This window comes from Ambystoma mexicanum, chromosome 1q, assembly GCF_040938575.1.
Source record: "Ambystoma mexicanum isolate Mex_15411 chromosome 1q, UKY_AmexF1_1, whole genome shotgun sequence".
Lineage (NCBI taxonomy): Eukaryota > Metazoa > Chordata > Amphibia > Caudata > Ambystomatidae > Ambystoma > Ambystoma mexicanum.
The window spans coordinates 1388599664-1388625513 of NC_090922.1; the positions used below are offsets into that span (position 1 = coordinate 1388599664).

Consider the following 25850-nt stretch of genomic DNA (forward strand, 5'->3'; position numbering starts at 1 on the left):
ACTTCAGTATAAAATATTTTCAATAATAAAGTAAACACTACTTAGATGAGTGTTGCTTTCATCCTGGCTTGTTATCTAGGAGTCTGTTCCGGCAAAGGAGGCTACACTAGAAAAATACCAAGGAATTATGAGAATGCACAGCAGAAGCTGTCTGTTATCTCTACTGTGGAGGAGTTGCTTTAACTTTTACTGTTTGCACCACACGGCTGTTAAACCCTGCTACCATTCCCGCCTCCAGCACTGATGCGGCCCGTAAGTTCAACAGTTCTACTGTATGGTGGTAATGTTCTCCCGGACTTCTTATCACATGGGTAAATAGTCTCAGGACATATTAGCTGCTTGTTGGCTAAACATTTTTTGTACCCGTAATAGCATTCTTTGCATGCATGCATTTGTAGTAGCAACTATGCTGAACACATATTTCTAGGAACCTGCACTTATCTGGATCATGGAGCGGGGCCTGCGGTTGACACAGGTGGGGGAAGGACCTGCGAGGGCTTGCCTGCAGGAGCTCCTTTGAAGTGCGTTCCTTCTCCTTGGAAGTCAGTAGCGTGAGTGAGACCTCACGGGCTCAGGCATGCACGCTAGCAGATGTGTGTCCCTGGCCATGTCGGCAGGCTCGTGCTTACACGTGGCTGCTGGGAACGGAACGTAGTCTGGGAGTGTTCCTTTGGTTCCCTGGGCCTTTCCTATAGTAAACACAAATAAGTCTTCTGGAATACTTGATCCTAGGCCTTTTTCTTATACACCAAGCTTTGGTTTTATTTGCACTACTTGTACTGCCAGCCTCATGCCTTTGCCTGATAGTACTCCACCTCCCTCCAGCAGGCCCCGGCTTAGTAGGATGATTGCGGTGAAACATGCGGAGGAGTTGAGGAGTATGTACATTTTGTGCATGTTCCCAAGAGCGATCTTTCTGGCCCATACCTCTCCCAATCGATCAGGTACCATAATTGCCCTTTTCTCAACCGTGAATCTAGGATTGCTTTAACTTCAAAATCTGGGAACCCGTCTACTAGGATTGGTGGGCGTTTCTTTTAGTGAATGGATGCAGGGGCTAGCTTGAGTAATGCAATATGGTAGACTGGATGTATTTGCATCTGTCGGGGTAGGGTTTGCACTGCCACTGGGTTGATAATTGCTTCTACTGGGAAGTAACCTATAAAGTGGGGTTGGAACTTTCGTGATCCAGGCAAACAGAGATTACGTGTAGCTAGCCAAACCTTTTCTCCAACCTTGTACACAGGGCTCTGTCACCTTTTTCTGTCTGCATATTGCTTATACTTTTGTTTGGCTTCAGTTAGGTTGACTTGAATGCCTCGCCATGCTTTCTCAAGTTGTTCTTTGCGTGCCTACGCAGCGGGGACTGTGGTTGTTTCTGGCTGTGGAACCAGCTGAAAACGCAGATAGAAACCATACGTACCAAAGAAATGAGTCAATTTAGTAGAAGAATGAATAGCGTTGTTATAGGTTAACTCGGCCAACCAGATGGTGTCAGCCCTGGAGGTTTAACTTTCGTGTGTCATACAGCGTAAGTATTGTTCTAAAGTTTGGTTCATTCACTCAGTTTACCCGTCAGTTTCATGGTGATAGTTGATGGAAAATCACATATCGATCCGTACTGTTTTGCAGAAGGCCTGCCAAAAGCGTCATGTAAACTGTGGGCTTCTGTCTGATATAATGTGTTGCAGAATTCCATGAAGCCATACTGTATTCTGTAAAAACAAGTTAACCAAGGTATTTGCTGATAGTGTACCCTTACACGGGATGAAGTGTGCCAACTCGGTCAAGGAATCTATCACCACTAGGAGTGTAGTAAACCATTGGCTCTCTGGAAGCTCTACTATTAGATCGAGTGAAATTGTGTGCAAGAGCATAGGTGCTGTGGGTAGAGGACGGAGGTTCCCTGCTGGCTTCTGATGTTCGGATTTATTCCCTGAGCAGGTTTCACAGGTCGTTACATATTGTTGTATGTCTCGTTTCATGTGAGGCCACCAAAAGTGGTGACTGACCAATTCTTGAGTTTTGGTTATGCCTGGATGTCCCACAAAAGGCAAGTTGTGGCACCATCTGATTCCTTGTTGTTGGATTTTCATGGTTGGCAGAAACAAGGCTGTCCCATGGAAATAGCCCATCCTTTACTGTTTGTTGTTTGCTTGCGATATTCCACTGGGCAAGCTCTTGCGCTGTCATTGCGCCTCGGATGTCTTCGAACACATTATCCACTACGACATCACTGATGACACGAGTGGGAGGCAGTATGGGTTTAGGCTCTTCTGTATTCATAGTTGGATTGTTAGTCGGTTCTGGGTAGTGCGACAAGGTGTGTGCTTTCTTGTTTTCAACTTCTGGTCGATAAGTGACTACAAAATCGAAATCTGCGCAATAAATCGCCCCTCTCAGTTGGCTGGGGCTTAAAGCCTTGGCCGACTTCATGAACTGTATGTGCCGGTGATCAGTTAATATGGTGATTGTATGTTGGGCACCCATCCGGTAATGACGCCATTCTTCAAAAGCGGCTTTGATCGCTAGTAACTCACGATCAGCGGTTACATCGTTTTGTTCAGCTGGCAGTAACGTTTGTGAGTAATAGGCCACTGGATGTAACTCTCCTGTATTGTCCTGTTGCAAAAGGGTGGCTCCTATAGCATAACTTGAGGCGTCCATCTCCACCACATAGAGTCGCTTAGGGTCTGGATGAAGCAGTGCTGGTGCCGTAGTAAACACTGTTTTGAGGGCTTGAAAACCTGCTTCTGCAGCAGCGTCCCACTGGAAAACCACGCTCTTTCTCAAGTCTGGTGATGGCTGAACTTTTTTAGCAACGCTGTCTATGAACTGCCGATAAAAATTGGCGAGTCCCAACACAGTTTGTATGTCCTTCACAGAGGTGGGTGACGGCCAGTCTACTATTGCTTGCATCTTCTTCTTGTCCATAGTGACTCCTTCAGGGGGACAGGATGAATCCCAGGAACTCTACTGTCATCTTATGGAAGTCACACTTCTCAAGCTTGGCGTAAAGCTTATGTTCTCGTAGGAATTGAAAAACTGCCCTTACATGGTCTTGATGTTCTTCCATATTTCGGGAGTAGATGAGTATGTCATCAATATCGACAACTGCAAACACGTCGTGGTAACCCTGCAAGACTTCATCTAGGAAATGCTTGAAGGTGCATTGGAAATCCCAAAAGACATGACCTGATACTCATACAATCTGAACTTAGTTCCGGAAGCGGTCTTCCATTCTCCCCCCCCACACCCGCACCAGATGGCTGGCTCAGCGTAAGTCGAGTTTGGTATAAGCTGTTAATCCCAGTACCTGGTCTAATAAGACATGAAGCAATGGCGAGGGGTAACGATTCTTCACTGTGATACGGTTGAACGCTCTGTAGTCAATGCATATTCTTAGGTCTCTGGTCTTCTTTGGCACGAAGAACAAGGGAAAGGACACTGTTCAGGTCGAATGTCTTATGAATGGCTAAATTAGTATCTATATACTCCTTCAAGTGCTCGTTTTCTGCCTATGTTAACGTGTAGATCTGACTGCAGGGTGGGATTGCTCCAAGCTCTAAGTCTATCCTGCAGTCAAAGGTCTGATGTGGTGGTAGTGTTTCAGCCGTGGGTTTACTAAAGACACCCTTATACTCTTGATACTCTGAAGGCAAGCTGTTGCCTACATTCCAGATCAGGTTTTCTATTAGGCCAGGCTTGCTGTTACTGGATGCTACATTTGCCTTTTTACAATGCTTCAAACAGTGATCTGACAAGAACTGTACCAAACCCAAGGTCCAGTCCAGTTATACTCTTGATACTCTGAAGGCAAGCTGTTGCCTACATTCCAGATCAGGTTTTCTATTAGGCCAGGCTTGCTGTTACTGGATGCTACATTTGCCTTTTTACAATGCTTCAAACAGTGATCTGACAAGAACTGTACCAAACCCAAGGTCCAGTCCACCGTTGGATTGTGAAGCCCTAACCAAGGCAACCCTAATGTCAAACCAAACTGCTGGGCTGCTATGACGTTGAATCTCAGTCTCTCTTGATGTTGTAGGCTGCACTCCACCGGTTTGATTTCCTCCTATTGTTCCCTGTTTACCAGCGGTAGACTCAGTTGCTCTGCCAAGGTCTTATCAGCAAAGTTGTCCCTAGCTCCAGAGTCTACCATCAACGATACAGGAACTTGCTTGCCCTGCCAACTTAAGTGGCCTGCGACGGTCACATGAGCGTCCTGTGATTGCTGGGTATTAGCTAAGAATGTTGACGTGTCTTTAGATTGGCTCACCTGACCACCCTCAGTACTGGCGAGCACTGGCGTTTCGCGACGACTCTCCCTTGGGCTTGGTGGGGCTTGGTGGGGCAATCCTGAATGAAGTGGCCTGGATTTCCACAGAATAGGCATAATTTACAACGCTGTCTCTTGTCCTTTTCTTCTTTTGATAATGGCCCCCGCACAGATCCTATCTGCATTGGTTCTTCTTGGTTCTTCTCTGTTCCTTTAAAGGATTTCTGCTCATCTAAATGAACTAATGGCTTGGACTCTGACTTTTGTTGTTCCTGTTTGCATTAATTTTGCCTCTGATCAAGGCGTAGCGCCAGGCATATCATAGATTAACAGTTTTCTGGCTGGGGGTCAACTTGCGCAATCAAATCCTTGATTTCATCCCTTAATCCCTGGTCGAATATGGCCATCCTCTTCTCCTGTGACCAGTCCGTTTCTACCGCTAGTCGATTAAAGGTCGTAACATAAGTCACTAACACTTTGCCTCCTTGGCAAATCATCAACAGCTCTCTCTGACTTTAATTAGCAGTGCGGACCGCTGATTGAAAATTTTGATGAATTCCTCTAAGAAACCATCCCATCTCTACAAGAGTGCATCGTCCTTATGTATCAAGGGGGTAGCCCAGTAAGCGGCGTCTCCTTCCAAATATGAAATCACAAACGCTGTACTGGCTTGAGTTGAACAAAACACTTCTGGCTTTGTCAGAAAATGCAGTTGACATTGTATTACACATTGGTTGAACTTCTGTGGATTCGCCATGGTACCTTTCCGGTGGTGCTAACAGGAGTGGTGGTCTTGTGGATACTTGGACTTGGACCAGAGTGGGTGGGGCCCTGGGCAATGGTTTAGCTTGGTGCAGTGGTCTGGGCTGCCAGGGTCTGTTCCTGACCAGCCAGGCTTACAAAATGCTGCCAGGTCGCAGAGAGCTCGGCCTTGATCTCCTGCAGAAGGGTCAACATGTCCTCCATTGCTTATCATGCTGACTAGGTGCTTGACAACTCATGGTCTCACTCTTCTGTCAGATCCAGGCCCAGTCTTGCGCGGAGGCAGCACGAACACCTACATCCATGTTGGGTCTTGGCACCTGAGAATAGTACTACCACAGTTCTCTGTAACCTGCCGGGGAAAGAGGGTTAGGGTCCGCTGAGTGGGTAGGTAGGAGGTTTGAGGGTAACTGGAAAGATGGTTTGGTAGAGGTTATGGATGGGGAGAGGGTTTCAGAGAAAACATGCTCCTCGGCTCTGGCATCCCCTCCTGGGGTTGGTGATCTCTGCCCTTTCATACCTTTAACATTCACACAGGTTTAATGCCTCAGAACTCCTGCCTGAACTTGAGCCAAAAGCACAGTGAGTTTCAATTGCACCAACATTGCTTCATGCCAGCCTGCCCCCGGTTTGTCATATTGTGTTTGCCAACACCATCACTCTTCAGAAAACTTTACATGCCCACATGCTTCTTAGCAAACATTACATGCACACATGTTCCTTGCTTATTCAGAGTTTATAAACACTTCAGTACAACATTTTCAATAATAAAGTAAACACTACTTAGCTGCGGGTTGCTTTCATCCCGGCTCGTTATCGTTAGGAGTCCATTTCGGCATAGGAGTCTCCATTAGAAAAATAGCAAAGAATTATGAGTGCGCAGCGGAAGCTGTGTATTATCTCTACTGTGGAGGAGCTGCTTTATATTTTGCTATTTGCACCACGCAGTCGCTAACCCTGCTACCATTCAAGCCCCCAGCACTATTGCGCCCCGTAAGTACACAGTTCTACTGTGTGGTGGTAACGTTCTCCCTGACTCCTAATCATACGGGTAATTAGTCTCAGCCCATATTAGGAGCTTGCCCACTGAACATTGTTTCGTACGTGTAATAACCTTCTGTGCATGCGCACGTTTGTCAATATGTTGACGGGTGTCTTTCCAGAGTATAACAATGGCGTAGCCATCTCATGCTCTTATATGGTTATGGGCAATTTGTCTGTAAAAGGAACTCTTGTCATAGCACCTATAGAATATTGTGCCCCCACTGATATTCCTAACATAAGAAACTTTCCCCCTCTAAAACAGGATCTCGTCACCCACGTATCTACAGAAAAGGAAAAAGCATAGTCACCCGACCCTCGGTTCCTCTTGGTGGTCTGAGCTAATCAATAGAATTGGACACATTAAGTCACCTTGTGGTTGGCCTATTGTGGATACATGTTCAGCCCTGTTCGCGTAAAGGGATACCCTCCCACTACTGTCACACCCCTTGCTCTGGATACTGCCAGTACTGGCAGCAATATGTTTGCACCCCATTGTACTATGGCATCCTGGAGTACTTGTGGTTGCACTTGTGGGTGCGGTGACTGAGATTGTACCACCTATTGTGGTTGTTGAATTTGTGGTTGTACTATCTGCTGTGTTTGCGGCATTTGCGGTGCCTGTGTTTGCTGATACTGCGTGTAAACTTGGACGTTATATTATGTTGGCGAAGCGCTATACTGTGGTGGGTACGCTGACCCCCCTCTTGGGACAAGGTGTTGCCAGTTTTGTTGTATGCCTCCACTACTTTTACAAAACTGGAAAATGTGTCCCAGTTTCCTGCAGTCCAACATTGTGCTGCAGATCCTCCGAACCCTAGTTGCCCCCCATTAAACCCCCAACCAGTGGTACTTGAAATCCAAACCCTCTGCTTCTGGGTGAAAATCCTCTCCCTCGGGGCTAATAATGATATACCTGTCTTCCAGCGAAGTTTCCAATAATCCCTGGCTGCATCTGCTGTGCCTCCTGCATGCTCCGCTTTCCTCAACATTTGTTAATATGGCTCCTGCTAATGACAATTGTGACAGCTCTTTTGGCCCAATTTTCCTTCTTCTATCTTTCTTTCCTCATATTTTTTTCTGTCCTTCTCTTGCCTTAGTGTACAATGATGGACAATAGTTAATTCTATCTAAGGCCAGGGTTTCACCACAATCCCCACAGTTTTCTTGAATTTTCTCTGTACCTGTTAGCTGGGAGATGGGGCATAAAATTTGATGGCATGTTTTGTCCCACGCTTCTCTAGTCTCTAAACGCCATTTCTATTGAATGTTTTACAAATAGGCAGAAGGGTCTTCATCTGGTCCCATCTTTCACGTCATCATCGCACTCATGTCTGCTGTGTCTGGGAAGTGTAATATGAGTGCACTCCATACATCTGCTCGACAATTGTTAGAAGGGGCACTCTCATGTTGGGTATTTTTTGCTGTCACCCCACAATATCCTGCCCATTTCCAAATGTCGTCTGACTGTTCACCTAATATGGCAACAAACAAGCTTTTCATGTCTCCCACAGCTAATGTTATGCCAGCCGTCTCTCACTGTAACTCATAAATCCTCTTACCTGCACCTGCAGTAAGAGACTGTAAATTGTAAATTAAAATATTTGTATCTGTCTGTGACCAAGGTATATACTGCACTAGTCCTCTACCTTTCTGTAATAGAGAAAATTGTGTCAGGCCGGTTTTGTGTAAAGGTGCAGCTACACCCTTCGTCCTCTTTGGTGCTTCCGTCATGCTAACGTTCTTTCATCCTGCTAAATTTCTTAGTCTATTGTCTCGGGAGGATAGCTCAGTAGCAACGTGCTCGCCTTGGAAGCAAGATGACACGAGCATGCAGGTTTGATCCCTGGGTCTGTGCTTAGAAACCTCTGGGTATTAAGCGCGTTATAAATGACCTATCAAATTATATCATATTTACATATGGAGTCTTCCTTTCTGCCACCCTCGAGCTCATCTTTGGGAGCCAGCGGGTATTTAACAGGCTCTGGCCTTATCGCTGGTTCCTCTGAATTGGACCAAGCTACCTCTCTCCCGACAACCGTGCCGTAGACAGGGTTAATGTAGCTGCTTCTTCCGCACTGTCCTCGTCATCTTCCTTGTCTGTCTGTGTTTCTTCTTATTCCTCATCCCGTCTGTCCTTAAACTGTAGTCTTCAAAGGGGATCTCTCCTATATATCCCACTCATTACCTCTTCCAATACATCCCTGGCTTCCTGCTGCTGATTCATTCCCCAACCTCTTAATCCTGTGCCATCCCTTCTGTTCCTGTACGGGCTGTCACTTTTTCTTCTCTTGACGTCTTCTTCTCCTTTGTCTAACAATGTTTGACTACTCATGATATCATCAACTTCTTTATGGCGCCTCTCTTTTTTCCCTTTCTTCATCTCGTCTTTTTCCTCGTACTTTTTCTTCCTGTCTTTTGTTTGCTCTTTCTTTCTCTTCCTGTTTCTTTTCACTTTCCTGTCTTCCTGCCCTCTGTTCTCCCTTTGTTTTTTCTCTCTTTGTCTTTCCTTTTTTCTCTCTTCCTCCAGCCTCTTCTCATTCGCTGCCTCCTGTCTGTCTCTACCTTCCCTCACCTTCTCATAACATTCATCAATGCCCTTTTTCCATCAAGTTTCCATATTATCTTTTCCCCTTATCCATTTATCTGACACAATTGCCATCTCATCTCTTTTGACCTGCGTGCCATTTGCTCTTTGACGCTCCTCATCAACTTCTGTTAGGTTTGCTTGCACCCTGCACGGTGCATCAGATTCCTCCTGCAATAGCACTTGGCTTTGCCTGCTCACCTTCTCGCTTATGTTATTGTCTTCATCTGGGGGCGTATATATGGGGTTTGAAATATCCTGGAGTGGCCTTTAATGGGTATAATCCCTGTACAGTCGTGGACGGGTCACTAGTTTGGGAAGAGGAGGTGTAGCTCTGGGCTTTGTGCCATTTATATTGCGCTGGTTAAACATCTGTTCTTTTTTACTTCGCTCCTCTTCTCCAAACATTTTCCACAGCTCGAGTATACTTAATCTGTCCTGTAATTGCTTTCCCTTATGTGTGGCATGTAAATATGTGCACATGTGTTGCAGCATCGTTTTCAAATGAGTGCCGTCTTGAGGCCAGGGCATAAACATCTTGCCGGTCATGCCTTTTACCCACTGAATGTGCTACTTAAGGATTTTGTTTTTGTATCTAGGGAGTATCTTGAACCAATGAATGATGGGAGTATCCACCATGCTAACAAAGTGATGCCCAATTTACCAATGATCAATGAACACTGCTTCAACCCTTGCTCACCTTTTATGGGGGGTGAAGGATTTTAACTCGTTTCATGATGCAAATCTAGTGTTGGAATTTGCAAAGAATCTAAACTCATTTACATTCTCAGCAAAGTGTCCCTAATGCCATGCCCAGCACTTAACATGGGTAAAGGCTGCCAAATAAAACACCCATGCCGCCACTCATTTCGAAAGCATTTGGGAGACCATGGGTGCGTTAGGAATTCAGAGTCCTTCAGGGGCGCTGGATACTGAAGGCCTCATCGCCCCTCCCTCTGCCTGTCTGTCTGTCTCAGACTGGGGTGGAGTCAGAATGCTGATCCTGATCTGTGCCTGATCAAAGATTAGGCAGGAGGCCGGGTGAAGGGCGTTTGCTGACCCTCCGTTCCTCTTCATCCAACGAGATGACGCCTGGAAGAAAGGTGAAGCCCAGCATCCTGAATAAAAGATCATTGCTGCAGCCTGTAATGTTTTTAAAGCAAAAAAAGGGAATTTTCTGCTTGCATGATTTGTGAATGTATGTGTTTGAATGCGTGTGTATGAGAGAGAAAGAGTTTATTCGAAAAGGGAGCATGCATGTTAGTGATAGTGTGTATCTGAGTTTGTGTGTGAGTGAGACCTCCCTTTGAATGTTCTGAGTGCCTGTGTGTGAATGATTGAATGAGAGCTCTAGGAGTGTGTCTGCTTGTGTGAATGTGTATGAATGAGTGTGTGCATGGAAAGCTGGGGCCTTCGGGGTGGGAGGGGGGCACTGTTGCATGCAGCTTAACACCGTTGTAAAATTCCATGAGATGTTTTATTACTATGGCATGGCATTTTACAAAGGCTCTACTTATAGTAGAGCCAACGTGATGGTGAGTTTTCTTAACAATAGGGCTGGGGAATTTGTGCAGCTAGCATGCCACAGTAAGAAAACATGTCTTTGAAGCAACCAATGTTTTCTTACTGTGGCATGGCATTTCTTTACTAGGAATCAATGGTGAAGACAACATGAGTGTTCCAATTTAGTACTGGCCCACATTGGTGGGCCAGTCTGGACACATTTCTTTACTGTGGCATGGCATTCTTTATTGGGCATCAAGGGGGAAGACAGTACAATGAGTGTTCTTACATAGAACTGGCCCAGGTTGGCATGGCATTTCGTTATGGGGCATCAAAGGGTATTGTAGCATGGTGAGTGTTCCTATGTGGTGCTGGCCCACATTGATGGGCTAGTCTGAACATCTTGGCATTACTTGAACTGGGCATCAAGAGTGGAGGCAGCATGATGAGCTTTCCTATGTGGTACTGGCCCACATTGATGAGCCATCAGAACATATTTCTTTAATGTGTGATATCATTTTTTTTCCTGGGCATCAAGGGTGAAGCCAACGTGATGAGTATTAGTACGTGTCTAGACTGGCCAACATTTGTGAAGCCAGTCTGAATATATTTTCTTACTGTAGCATGGGATTCATTACTAAACAGCAAGGGTAAGGCAAACATGATACATGTTGTTCCCTTGCTAAATTTGCATACATTAGTGCAGCCACGCTTGACATATTTTCGTTTTGTGGCATGGCATTTTTTCTCCTTAATCCAACAGGGGTATGTTCTGATATGGTAATACCTGCATATATTGGTGCAGCCTCCATGGAAATGCTTTGGCACAGCCAGCATGACCATGTTTTTATACTGACATATATTGGGGACACATGCATGATGAAAATGTGTTGGGAAACGCTCCTGTACACGTTTGGTGACTTGCATCTACTGGATCTTTTCGGGTGATACCCCACAAAAACGATTGCAAACTGTGTCCTGTTGAAGTGTGCTGGAAATGCACGAGTTTCACTCAAAAGTGCATTAGCTTGGTAAATTCAGTACCAGTGCAGAGATCACAGGCCGATCTTAAAATAAACACCTCCCTGGCAATGATACACTGTGGAGATGTTTGATAATTTACCAACTCCCTCCCGTGCCCCAGGGGGTGGGGTCAGCAGAGGGAGGCTCTTGCATCCACAGGAACCTGCATCAGAGCGCTTCTCCACACACCTGTGTGCAGGCACCACAAGCAGCACCGCCTGACAGTGGTGTCAGGAACCTCAGCCCGTCCGCCATGGCTGCCTTCCAGCTTGTTCTCTGCTTGATTCTAACGACTCTCGGACCCGTCGGTTGCCAGGGAGGTACAGTACTAACAGTGTTTTATTCCTCTTTTAGTCCGTGTGTGATGCTAATACGGTTCTCACTGGAAACGAGGCTGGCACTGCTTGCCAGGAGAGCGTGTTTGTGTTGGCACCGCTGACTCGGGGTGAGAAAGTCTGGCTTCACCGCTGCTGAAACTCCCAATTCATTTTCTGTCTCGTATGTTGCGCAACTCGCCATGAGGTCACAGAACTCGGCGTGCCATTGGGAAATACTTCGGTTTGTCAACAGAGATGTACAAGTCATAACAGCAGGAACAATGGCAGAGCATTCTAGCGGGGCAACACCAACCTGTGCACAGAAAGAAGCTTGCAGGGAGACTGCAGATGGAAAGTTCTCCTTTACTGTCTACCTGCCACCCCGCATTTTTAGTTTTTAGTAAAGAAACTGAATCCGTTCAGTGGCACAAAAACGCAGGACTTTCTACCTTTCAAAAACAAATATACAATGAAACCAACAGACATCATTAGGCAGTTCCAGGATGCACATGCAATCTCCTCGAATGTTCCACGCAGGGTTCCATTCAATGCTCAAAAAGCCACGCACCAGAAACTGGACCCAGTAGAAACTCCGTGTAACTGGTTAACTGCAAGTTCCACCGGGAGAGTACAGGAGGAGGTGGCAGAAAGGGTGGGCACTCAGTCGGCGCCGAAGCCTTAATTTAGCAGCGGCTGCGAACAAGTGACCTTTTAGTTAATATTCGGCTGGTCCAGGTACTATTTGCTTCCTTAAGCAAACTGAGACTGTTCCTCCCTGATTCCGCGGGTACCCTTTAAAGGGCGGGTGTCAGCACCTGGCCAGGTCGTGTTGCTATAGAGCCCACCAACCAAGCAAGCCGAGGGGTCTACCTGCACCGCAAGCTGTCCATGAGGTCTGAAGGAGGTGTGGTCTGTCCCGCTTGCATAGTCTGGGGTTTAGTCATAAAACTATTAAGTCTTTTGATCGGTGACAAGAGGTGATCATGCTTCTTAGAGCCGAGATATCGTGGCCTAAATAAAATATGTCCGTTTTTATAAAGTGCTTAATGCCATGCCACCCCTGTGCTTTGTAATGGCTACTTACTTTATTTATTTATTTACGTATTTATTTATTATACGTTTTAGTTCATAGAACTTTTAGTATTTTTATATGCTAAACATTTGTTACTTAGTATAACCCCGATTTCATGGTACTCAGTTTAACGATCTCGAGTGGCCAAGTGGGCACTGCCCGAATTCAGACTTTGCCCCGAAAACTTGACATATTTGTCAGATGCAGCCTGGGGACTTCAGGGACTTTCCAAACAGGCACCTGATTGGATGCTTTAAGGGAACCTGAAAGATATGCGTGTATGAGTGGGAAGCTACTAGAGCTTTACTCTCCCATAAATGAGTCATCCTGTATTACACACTGGTTTGGCTCTCATCTTCCTGGCCTATCAGTCATGGTCATTGCTGGGACCTTGATCTTCCCAATTCACTACCATACCAGAGGCTCTCCACGCAGCCTCTGCCTCCTGCTCCTACACCGAGCATATTAGTCAAGCGAGGTGAATGATATGGACTTTGGATCAGCCAGAAGCGCATCTTCCTCTCTGCCTTTTCCCGCTGACACAGTGAGGCTCTTCTTACTTCCTTATCCCCTACAAGAGTCCTTGTTTGCCCTCATCTAACTGTTACATTCCACCATTGCAAGCTCTCCTCTACCCTCCGCCCCGATCACTCACGGTCAATCTTCTCCCCTCTCACCCTGCTAAAAACCTAGCTCATTACTTCTCCTTGTATCTGCCTGACTACACTCTTAACACTCCTGCTTCTTGCTTCTCTCCACCCACTCCCACGCCATCTCTTCTGCTGTATCACTCTTCCTGACCTCACCTGTGGAACTAGACAGTAATTTAGGAGAGCCAGTCCATACCAGACCCGTTGCACTCTCTTGCCCCATCACCTGGGCCCTCATCTCCTTCCTCTTCCATATCTGTCTTGTAACTGGTACTTGTTCCGCCCGTGTCAAAGTTGCTACGCTATTCCAATCTCAGATTACAGCTTCCAAGCCAACTCTTGGCCTGCCTCTCTGCTCGCCCACTGCTCCATAATCCTAGGGCATGTTGGGTTCCATGTCATCACTAACTACCTGGAAAATTAGATACTTTGTGACCCCTCCACCCCTACCCTTCTGGATGTCAGGCAGGTCGTCACTAAGAGATGGAACGGATGCACGTCTTCACCTTCCTCACTTCTGCCTGCTACTCCGGTCTATCCTCAAGTCTCATCTTCCTCGATTGTTCCGCAGCCTTTGACACCATGGACCACTCTTCCCTCACCCTCACACACATTGTTATCTGAGATCTAGTAGTCAATGGGAATACCGGATCACCTCTTGGCCATGAAATCGAAGCCTTTTCCTTTTCATGGAACTCTGGCACTTCCTCGTCCACCCTCTGCCAGTGTGAGCCCACCAGGGCTTTCTAGGACCACCCCTCTTCACAATCTACCGCTCTTCAATTGGCAAACTCATTGCCTCTTTTGGCTTATCCTACCCTCTTTTTCTCCTTTCCTTCTTTCACCCCTGAAATATCCCCCCATTTATCCAGCAGCCCCTCCACCTCCGGTGACTGGGTGACTGCTTGTTGTATTTCTTGATGGAATGGAAGTAATTCACCTCTATACTTCAATTGCTCTTTGCATCTCCAGCCCTGTTTCCTTCCCCTCTGATCTCCTCACACATTACCCAAAGTTTCGCAACCTGGGGGTCTTCTGTGACAGAAACCTCAAGCTCCAGCACTTCATTGCCTCAACTTCATGAACCCACTAACGTTTGAAAATCCATCCTTATCTCACCCATCACTGCAGTGCAACCTTAAGCTCTACCCCTCTCATAGGTGTCCTCGACTATTGCTCTAACTTCTCCCCTACCCCTTCAATCCTTTAACTAAAATACGGAACTTTGCTACTGTACCCATTCCTCCCCATCTCCTCTCATCGATGACACACCATGTAGTACTATTCACTTTTCAAATTCACCTTACCTGTCTTTAAATCCACCTCTCCACTTACCCACCTCCACCCCATCTAGCTAATTCATTCCATTGTTACCCTCCCTCTCACACTATTTGCTCACTGGCTTTTCTCGACCTATCCCTTCCCTGTCCAACCCGCCCTGCCTCCAGCTTTTGTTCAATGTCACACCTGGCACCATTTCGCTGGACTGCCCTAGTCACGGAAATAAAGAACACTGACTCTTCCCATATTTCAAATTGGCTAAAAAAAAACACGCTGGGAGTACATTTAAGGTTATATATCTAGCTGGTATGTCAAATATAATGAGGGGCTGGAGGAAGGAGACGGACACAGGAGGGTTTGCTACAAAATAATGCTTTTATTCAAAGAATAATAGGGTTGGAGAAAAGGTCTCACTATCTCTAATTGAATGAGGGGTTTCCCTGCCTCAACAAAACTTGCTAAAGGAACAGTCGTCAGGATGTCAAAATATATAGTCCATCGCCCTGTGTCAAAAACTAGCCTGGCCCTCACACTCTAGATCCTGCAAAAACCTTCTACAGGGGAAAATCAAAAATGTCCATTGTACCTAGTCCAAATTTCAAAGACAGTTCATCAACTCAAAGTAAGATTCACCTGCCCTGGTCTTTCCCATACCACAGTTGTGGTGAGCAATTCTTATGTGTGAACAATCAACACTTTAATGTTCTCCCAGTCTTAGTTCCTTTCCCGTTGATAGCTTATCCTACTTCGCTTACTCGCCTGCCAAGAGTTGCCAAACTATATTTCCCAGAATTACTGGGACGAGGACGAGTGGCTTTTTACAGGGACACACATTACATCTAAATTGTGCCTGTTTGTTCTTTGTTTTGTTTTACTTCTGTGATAGAATGGGTTCACTTTGTTGCCTAAACTACTATTCACTTATAACGCTCTTTCAGTAACATTGTCATGGTATAGACATAGATTTACTTGCACCTATTCCTGTTCTCCCCATGCGTTACCTGCATGAGTTGTTCCACGGTTCCTTTCTCTGGTCGTCAGCGGGGCATATGAGGGCATTCTCACAGTGTCGCCATGGTGTCGCTGACGTATAACTCCAAATCTGCACTTCAGCAGTACAGCAGTACCGCTCCTGTTGTCCACGCCGGGGCTGATAAGAGCTCTCCAATGGGGTTCTGTTTCTTCTCCTCACGGCAGGCGGTGCGCCAGTCCTAGAATTTGGCTTTATGATGCTGGCATTCCCTCTCTCTCTTTGCCCTTCTTTTCTTCCGGCACGCCTCCTGCGCTCGCCTGCTGGTACCATCGGAGCTTGGGAAGGCAGTGACTCTGCAGGGGCGTTCCATCTTTGTCGGCACCCTGATGGTTGCTGTCCTGGAAAATACTGTAGAAGCATCAAGCTTCCCAGCCCCACAGGGTTTTGCCCCCTTGATGCGCCCACTCACATTGCCAGCATTGGGGAGGCAGCTCATACTCGTCTCCATTGTGTCCGCTCCTCGCTGCTGTTCCCACCCGTCGGTCACAGCTCAAGCTTCCTGTGGCGGCTTACCAGCCTCAGTGAGAACGCTGCATGCGTTCTCTGATCTTGTTCAGGAAGGACATAGGCACACCACCGTGTGAAGCCCTGGTTTCTGCCAGCTCTCGGGCTCCCACCGTGTCTTTACGCCTGTCTTTCTATTTTTAAAATGGTTTGGTCCACCTCTTCTTCTTCCTTACTTTTGTTCAGAGTTTCACTTCTTTTCGTTTTCCACACCTGCAATTATGCAATCCACTTCCATGACTCAGACTTCCAATACTTTCACTACTACTGCCTTCCCCACAATGACAACTACTGCTTCTACCACTTCCCCCCCTACTCCCAAGGCTACTAAAACAACATGAGTTCAGTTTGTGGCTTGTTAGGATGGTTCCCCATCAAGTAGTTCACACATCCCTGTTGTACTTTCACTAAGTTCCATCTTTATGGCCACTGTGAAAATTGGGGAATTTCAGTTCCAATGATCAATGGGATGGGCAACTTGGAAATTACTGTGCCTGTTACCCAAGTGTTCTAGCCTAACATGTTAATTGTGAATTCAGCCACCGGGTACTCCCCAGTGTTGCTGTGTATGCAGCCCACCTCTCTTCTCATCATTTTCTACCAGTCCACCGGTAGTAACTCCAGCCATATTGCTGATTTCTTAGACCCAGATTCTTATTGGGCCCATACTAGTCTACCTTTTGCACTTGCCGGGACTTTATAAGTGGTTTTGTTGCCTGACCACAGATATTGGTCTGTCCAGGCTGACAACATGTCCAGGATTGTGGGCAGATAGTTTGGGAAGAGGATCTTCCCTTCCATTTATTGGGAAAAATACGGGTCTCCCCCTGATAGTCGGGATAGCTGCAGAAGGAATCATCTGCTTGATGATTCATTTCAAAACTTCCTTAAATATTAGGGTCACCATCCTCTTCTTGGGTTGTTTCCAAAGAACTACCTGTGTCCTCTTCGTCATAGGACGTTAGGTTCTCTATTTCCTGCTCAGATTCTTTTTTCTGTGTTTTTGATTTATTGTGTTCTGGTGGAGACTCACAGGCCGTATCCTTTATGAGGCAATATCCTGGGGGAAACCAAAAATCTTCCCAAGCGGATTCTGGTTCATCCAAGGGTAGTAGAGAGTAGCCAGGTGGTATCTTTCCTACGTCATACACAGGTTTTCTAATTTTCTGTGAGAACCCCTATTTAAGTGTGGGAAGGTAAGATAACTTTCTGACTTTAAAGGTTCAGGGAGGGACCTTTGAGTTCGGAGAGACCTGGAAGGATCACATCGCTCCCAATAGTTCTTCCTGTTCCTCGAGTTTTACCGGGGAGCTATATAGGTTTCCAGACACTGTTGTCTTTTCCTTAAAGGAAAAGTTTAAGCCTACCTCCCATTTAGCATGCACATTTTCTTGGGTCTCATTGGTTGCCCTACTGCAAAGGTTCCCATAAACAATAGTGTCCATTACTTCTACTTTAATCATAATTGGTTCTAATCAGAAGTTTAAGAAGGCCAAAGGGACTTCTTCCCCACAGACAGGAGGGATAATATCTTACTCCCACTTTTCTTGTCTCCTGCTCCAGGAGGCATTATATATGTGGCACCATTGGCGGCGAGACTGACCCCTAGTTCTAAAGAGATCAGAACATTATCCCAGGCAGGAACCAATTATTCACAAGGACAGAAGAGATTTCAACTATTTGCCTCCACTGTTTTCCTCTGGTGCAAAAGGGCCCCAGAGGTTAAGAGGTGGAAATTGATCCCTGTAAAACTTAGGTGTTTAGAGATTACCAGATTTTCTGGCCTAGCCTGATTTCTTGACCTTAAGCCTCTACAGTGGGTGGGTCATTTTCTATGTCCCTATCATAGGACATACTGTGGGAAAAAAATATGTGGGTCATCTCGTCTCTTAGTACAACCGTCTTACACACTATGTGGAATCTCAAGGTTTATATTAGCCAAGCCGCTTCCAACTCCAGATACCATATGTGAGGGGTTTCCCTGCCTCAACAAAACTTGCTACAGAGTCCCAGTCTGCCCCAGATCCTTGTCAAGTGAGGAGCTGCAGCTACTGCTACTGCGACGTTAAAGCTGCTCTGTTTATACTGTTTACACTGGCTTTTTAACATCAAGGCAGAGACTCCTGACTCTACCTTAAAAGTTGAATGCGTGCGCGGAGTGCCGTGCGGAATCCCGTGGAGAGTCCCAGTCTGCCCCAGATCCTTGTCAAGTTAGGAGCTGCAGCTACTGCTACTGCTACTGTGACGTTGAAACTGCTCTGTGTTTACACTGGCCCTTTAACATCAAGGCAGAGACTCCTGACTCTACCTTAAAAGTTGAATGCGTGCGCGGAGTGCCGTGCGGAATCCCGTGGAGAGTCCCAGTCTGCCCCAGATCCTTGTCAAGTTAGGAGCTGCAGCTACTGCTACTGCTACTGTGACGTTGAAACTGTTCTGTGTTTACACTGGCCCTTTAACATCAAGGCAGAGACTCCTGACTCTACCTTAAAAGTTGAATGCGTGCGCGGAGTGCCGTGCGGAATCCCGTGGAGAGTCCCAGTCTGCCCCAGATCCTTGTCAAGTTAGGAGCTGCAGCTACTGCTACTGCTACTGTGACGTTGAAACTGCTCTGTGTTTACACTGGCCCTTTAACATCAAGGCAGAGACTCCTGACTCTACCTTAAAAGGTGAACGCATGCGCGGAGCGCCGCGCAGAGTCCCGTGGAGAAACCAGTCTGCGCCGGACTGCCCGGTGCACGGTATGTCTGGCCGTCTGACTCTGCAACGCACGCTACTTGAAAGGCATGCAGGAATGGATTCTGATATTGAAAGTGAGACGGTAAAACCCCATGTAACTAGCATCAAGGTAAGCAAAGCTCTGACAGTTTCACCGAACATGGCGTTTGTTTCGCAAGTTCCGGCGTTGCAAATATTAGCCAAAACGTGTGCTGCTGAAAATGGGCTGAGGACCGAGTCCCCTGTAAGTACAAGTACTTGTTTGGCTGCACCACAAGCAGACTCGCCAGCTATTGTATCTAACATAGTGCACCTAGAGCCTTCTGCAAATGCACAGTTACAGCATGAAGAAAATGTTTTATGATCCAATCTCATGAAAACATCCGACCCTACGCCTGGTAATGTTATCAAGCGGCTTACTGAAACTAATGACGTCAATTTCATGAATAACTCTGAGGTTGTCAACGTGATTGAAATCAACACAGCTTTGTTTCTCTCGCCGTTTGATGTAACTGACGAAGAGCTTCTTCAAATACAAGTCTCAGCTGAGGCGGCTCGGCAAAATACGTTTGTTTTCATTCCTCCACCTACAACTGGCAACAACTGCATGGCACTACTGAGAAATCTAGAGAAACCATCTGCAGGTTCTGAAAGTGAAGGCGAGATGACTCGAATCCATCAGCCGAATGATGAGTCACTCAGCATTTCCAACATAGGAATTGTGGAATCTCAAGACAAAGGGAAGCAGGGGCAACATGAGCAACAAGCATAATGTCTGCTGGACTGCCTCTGCTCTTGAATGGCTCAAGTAACATGTTGGTACGGGCGGGCGGGTACCTACCACTCTTGTGATGCCACTGATGACAATCAACCTTCGTGGCAAGATTCACCATCCTCCATCGAACAGTGAAAAAACGATTGGACACGACTTAGCAAGTCGTGAAGCTCGCTTGGCAGAGTGCCTGACTGCTGATTACCACCAAATTAAAGACAAACTGATCAACAGTTTCGTCTCTCATTCCATGAAAACATCACATTTACAATCTAAAGATGCATTGCCAGCGGTGGATTTACTAAAACCGCAATATCAGACCTCGCATTCGAGATTTAAGGCACAGACCACCACTCCATTAATGAAAGGTATGCCCATGACCGAGAAAGTCCTGCAAACAAGGGAACCGATTTCTCCAGTTATACCAGGAACATGGTCGGTAGTTAACAGCAACCCCTTATCGAATTCAGATTTAAGTATGAGCAACACCAGCGGTCATTTAAAACCATCTTCCGATGCCCCTCAACAACATGACCAGGATACGGATCGTAATAATAAAGCAAACATATCAGTGACAGCTGGTATTCAAATTAACAACAATGTGCTAGCAGCAACTTCGCTAGCACTAATTCCTTTTGTAAAACTCTACGAATCCATACATGAAGCTGTAAAAGAGCAAGGTTCCCAATTATGCACCTTAATTACTAAAATGGAGAACAAGCTAACACCGCCTTACAGATTCAAACAGACAGAGAACATCACCTCACAACTCAATGGCAGCACCGCTTGGGTGACCTCGCATCCGGTGTACACGCAGACAACGTAATGCTTATGAATGCGGTTAGGAATGCATGAAATGGCTGAGGCATAATGAAAAACGAAATTGTGGGCATTTCGAGGCACAAGCCTCAAGTATTATCTCGTACCCTTTAACATCTGTCAAAAGTAGTAGCTCACAAACCCTGCCATCCAGTGTTCCGAGCGTAATGTCGCCAGTGAGGCATCCCGATGTAGTGCATGGAGCAGATCTTACTCAGAAGTTGCAAAAAGAAATCGCAACTGACTGTCTGCTAGCTGTTCCTGAGGTGCCCTCATCAAATCTAATTGAGCATTCGAACATTAACATCGGCACCACAGACAGTGGCATGTCAGCAGGTCCCGACATAACCAAAAAGTTGAATCCCAAGGAATTTGTGCCTAGAAAGTTAAAGCAACTCTCATTTGGTATTTTTACCGGACCAGCAAAAAATCTGTCTGAAAATGATCAACTTCCATTGAAAGTGAACTCCGTTCAAGTAGCACCCATGAAACGCAAGGCTGTGAAGCAAGGAGCAACCAGAAAGTCAACAAATACCAAACAATTTGTCAGGAACTTACCAACCCCACCGAAATCGGGTCTATTTGAGCGCAATAAAGACAAGCAAAAACTGGATGCACAACCAACAACCAATGCTGACTCAACTAAAAACTCTAAATTAAATGAAGCACAAGGTGTAATCAAAATACTAAGTACCAGGAAGAGAGCACGATTGGATACTGACATCGACTCTAGTGTGGTGCAAGAAGATTCAATTGATTTACGTGATCTATCCACCTACTCCACGGAGTCAGTCATCTCTACCAGTTTTAAGGGCTCAGGAGGATCGCTCACTCTCACAACTGCCATTAAAGTTCCAATTGCTACATTGAGCGGTTGACCCATTGACAAGACTTCAGACCAACCGATTGTTCTTGGTCAAGAGGCACATGAATTACTGCCAACAGTGCAGAGCTTTGGTGCTAAACATGTGACTTCAAGTTTTTCAGCTGGTTCTGAGCAAACAAAATACAAATCGAGTCACAATTTGAATCCTAAAATGACCCTGGCACAAACGAAAAATCAAAGTCTTCAAAACGATTATGACGTCAAGATCTTATGATGTCAAAAGTTCAGGTACCTGGAAGATGCGGTTTGAAAATCTTTTCCCTGAAGATACAGATATCAATCTTAACCGAAGGAACATGATGCAATTGCTTCACACAATTCCATTGTTGCGGACAATTTAGTCAGATGACATAGTCATCGTTGAATATATTTCAGAAGATGCTACCGATAGAGTATTTCTGCATATAAGATCGACTGCAGTAGAAAAAATGCTCCTCGCAGCGAAGGATGAAATATTATCCTATGGCTTTGACATCCAAGTAGAAAAGCCACAACCTAATTCGAGACATGGTTATGATTTGTCCACTAGGCGCAAAATCTTCGAACGACTCAAGAAGAGAGGTCCTAAGGCAGCAATTCAAACTGAAATTGCCAAATTCCTTAAATGAAATGCGTCATCAGGAGCGGAATGATAGTAATATGAGAAGGGGTGACCATTGCAGACAACTCATAACTAGTTCATCCTGATGGAGAGTATAATTGTGGACTAATCTCATGGAACACAAGAGGTTTTAACCATCTTTCCCAAGATTGGTCTCTACCATTGACTAACAACTTTGCAATATTAATGCAAGAGACTTGGCTGAGAGAACCCCCATAAAAGATGGATGCTCTGTATTGTTAAATGCAGCATGAAAAAACAAGTTGGGTCGTCCTTTTTCAGGGTTATTAACTCTGGTGAATAATGCCTATGGTTGGAAGATCATTGAAACCTACAACCCAAATATGTATGTACAAGGAACCTTGCTAGAACTAGACACAGGGAATAAAGATGAGGCAAAATATGTATTAACCACTTAAGTGCCATGGGTATTTCTCCCCAGTTACAGGGCCTTTTTTGGTGATTTTGGTATGTGGCCATTCAATGGCTTGTAACTTTTTTGTTACATTAGGTATTTCGGCCAAATATGGCTCCTTTGTTTCCCACATGTAGGCGGTCGTAACGCCACCCAGGAATCCTAGGTTGCTGTAGGGGGGTGAGAGAAAATAAGCAAAAGGTTCGAACAGTTTGGGTTTTTTCAAAAAATGCCAATAAAATGATGTACAAAGAAGCCTGTGGTTTTTTCCTTGTAAGAGTTAGGAACGAATGGTTTGCTGTGCTGAATTCCCCAATTTCCTGGCTTTCAAGAACAGGTAGAGTGGAAACGAAAAAAAAATATTTTGATGTGGTTATCAACTGTTTTGTGAGAGGTAGGCGATTTTGGCCATTTTTGCCAATTAGACATGCATGGACGGAATGGCAGAAAAGGGTAAGAAAGCCGAATTGGAGGACAGAAAGGCAAGTATTTCTGAAAAGTAGACAAAATTCCAGGTTTCGGAAGGGGTGATTTGCATAAGTCAGGCAACAACTAGGTAGGGGAAACTGCCATAGATTGGGGGAAAAGCAGGAAAATGACTGAAAAAAAAGATATGTGTTGGACATGGTTGGCTTGGTACGGCAATGGCTTCTATGAATTTTGAGAAAAGCAATGCTCAGCTACATTCCCCCGACACTTGCAGTTAGGAGAGCACACATGTTTTGTAGTGTTTTACAAAACAAGCAATACAACAAGCCAAACACTGAGCCATGGTACACAGGAGTTTTACGCTCACAGCCTGAACAGACGTACTTAGCATGTGTAAATCGGGAAAAACAATGTGGTGAGGAACGGCAAGCATACATTTTTTGAAAGAGCACAGGCAGACCCTTTCAAGGGTAGGTGACTTGTGCAGGTTACAAAAGTGTATGGTGCCTAAAGCAGCGACTAAATGTAGGTCACATTTGGGAAATGAAAGGGTTGTGTGACAAAGACCACCAGCAAATGGGTCAAAACGTTATGAAAACCACACAAACACAACATATGGCCTACCGTCCCGCGTTCCCACAGGTGTCCCGATGAAAACGGTACCTCACATGTGTGGGTGCACCTACCTGGCCGCCAAGGGGAAAGACTAAAACACAAGTAACTCCAAGTCTGTTTTCAGACCGGAATTTGAGACGCTCTGCCGACCGGCACAACATACAGATATGGGCCTCGGGTGTCCAAGCCACCGGGGAAAACAGGGAACCCCATGCATTTCCAAAAAGAGGACACCTGTGGGAATCTGCAGAGGTATGATATTCCCAAATCGCCCCCGAATTTATTACCCAGACACCCCCACAAAGTCCAAAATGTGGGAAAGAAAATGCATTTTCCACATATTTCGCTCAGCTCACCCATCGAAACACGCCCCCAACAACACATGGCCTACAGTTCCGCGTTCCCACAGGTGTCCCGATAAAAACGGTACCTCACATGTGTGGGTGCACGTACCTGGCCGCCAAGGGGAAAGCCTAACACATAAGTAACCCGAAGTCTGTTTTCAGACCGGAATTTGAGACGCTCTGCCGACTGGCACAACATACAGATATGGGCCTCGGGTGTCCAAGCCACCGGGGAAAACAGGGAACCCCATGCATTTCCGAAAAGAGGACACGCGTGGGAATCCGCAGATGTATGATAGGTCCAAATCGCCCCAGAATTTATTACCCAGACACCCATGCAAAGTCCAAAATGTGGGGGAAAAATGCATTTTCTGCACATTTCGCTCGGCTCACCCATCGAAAAACGCTCCCAACAACACATAGCCTACCGACCTGCGTTCCCACAGGTGTCTTGATGAAAACGGTACCTCACATGTGTGGGTGCACCTACCTGGCCGCCAAGGGGAAAGCCTAAAACACAAGTAACTCCAAGTCTGTTTTCAGACCGGAATTTGAGACGCTTGCCGACCGGCACAACATACAGATATGGGCCTCTGGTGTCCAAGCCACTGGGGAAAACAGAGAACCCCATGCATTTCCGAAAAAGAGGACACCCGTGGGAATCCTCAGAGGTATGATATGCCCAAATCGCCCCAGAATTTATCACCCAGACACCCCCGCAAAGTCCAAAATGTGGGAAAAAAACGCATTTTCCGCACATTTCGCTCGGCTCACCCATCGAAACATGCCCCCAACAACACATGGCTTACTGTCCCGCGTTCCCACTGGTGTCCCGATGAAAATGGTACCTCACATGTGTGGGTGCACCTACCTGGCCGCCAAGGGGAAAGCCTAAAACACAAGTAACCCCAAGTGGAAAGGGAAAACAGGGAACCCCATGCATTTCCAAAAAGAGGACACCTTTGGGAATCTGCAGAAGTATGATATGCCCAAATTGCCCCAGAATTTATTACCCAGACACCCCCGCAAAGTCCAAAATGTGGGAAAAAAAACGCATTTTCCACATATTTCGCTCGGCTCACCCATCGAAACACGCTCCCAACAACACATGGCCTACCGTCCCGCGTTCCCACAGTTGTCCCGATGAAAACGGTACCTCACATGTGTGGGTGCACCTACCTGGCCGCCAAGGGGAAAACCTAAAACACAAGTAATCCCAAGTCTGTTTTCAGACCGGAATTTGAGACGCTCTGCCGACCGGCACAACATACAGATATGGGCCTCGGGTGTCCAAGCCACCGGGGAAAACAGGGAACCCCATGCATTTACAAAAAGAGGACCTCCGTGGGAATCCGCAGAGGTATGATCGGCCCAAATCGCCCCAGAATTTATTACCCAGACACCCCCGCAAAGTCCAAAATGTAGGGGAAAAAACGCATTTTCTGCACATTTTGCTCAGCTCACCCATCGAAACACGCCCCAACAACACATGGCCTACCGTCCCGCGTTCCCACAGGTGTCCCAATGAAAACAGTACCTCACATGTGTGGGTGCACCTACCTGGCCGCCAAGGGGAAAGCCTAAAACACAAGTAACCCCAAGTCTGTTTTCAGACCGGAATTTGAGACGCTCTGCCGACCGGCACAACATACAGATATAGGCCTCGGGTGTCCAAGCCACTGGGTAAAAGAGGGAACCCCATGCATTTCCGAAAAGAGGAAACCCGTGGGAATCCGCAGAGGTATGTTAGGCCCAAATCGCCCCAGAATGTATTACCCAGACACCCCTGCAAAATCTGAAATGTGGGAAAAAAAACTCATTTTCCGCACATTTCGCTCGGCTCACCCATCGAAACACGCCCCCAACAACACATGGCCTACCGTCCCGCATTCCCACAGGTGTCCCGATGAAAACGGTACCTCACATGTGTGGGTGCACCTACCTGACCGCCAAGGGGAAAGCCTAAAACACAAGTAACCCCACGTCTGTTTTCAGACCGGAATTTGAGACGCTCTGCCGACCGGCACAACATACAGATATGGGCCTCGGGTGTCCAAGCCACCAGGGAAAACAGGGAACCCCATGCATTTCTGAAAAGAGGACACCTGTGGGAATCCGCAGAGGTATGATAGGCCCAAATCGCCCCAGAATTTATTACCCAGACACCCCGCAAAGTCCGAAATGTGGGAAAAAAACGCATTT

At 46.3% G+C, this 25850-nt stretch overlaps 1 protein-coding gene across 1 annotated transcript in view; it reads left to right on the top strand.

Moving 5' to 3' along the window:
• The first annotated feature begins 11360 nt into the window (after positions 1 to 11360).
• PDZK1IP1 (PDZK1 interacting protein 1) overlaps positions 11361 to 25850 on the top strand; it is a 175268-nt gene continuing 160778 nt past the window's right edge. The window contains exon 1 of the mRNA XM_069635393.1: positions 11361 to 11515. Coding sequence (XP_069491494.1) covers positions 11449 to 11515 — 67 coding nt within the window. The 5' untranslated portion in view covers positions 11361 to 11448. The remainder of the gene's footprint in view (positions 11516 to 25850) is intronic.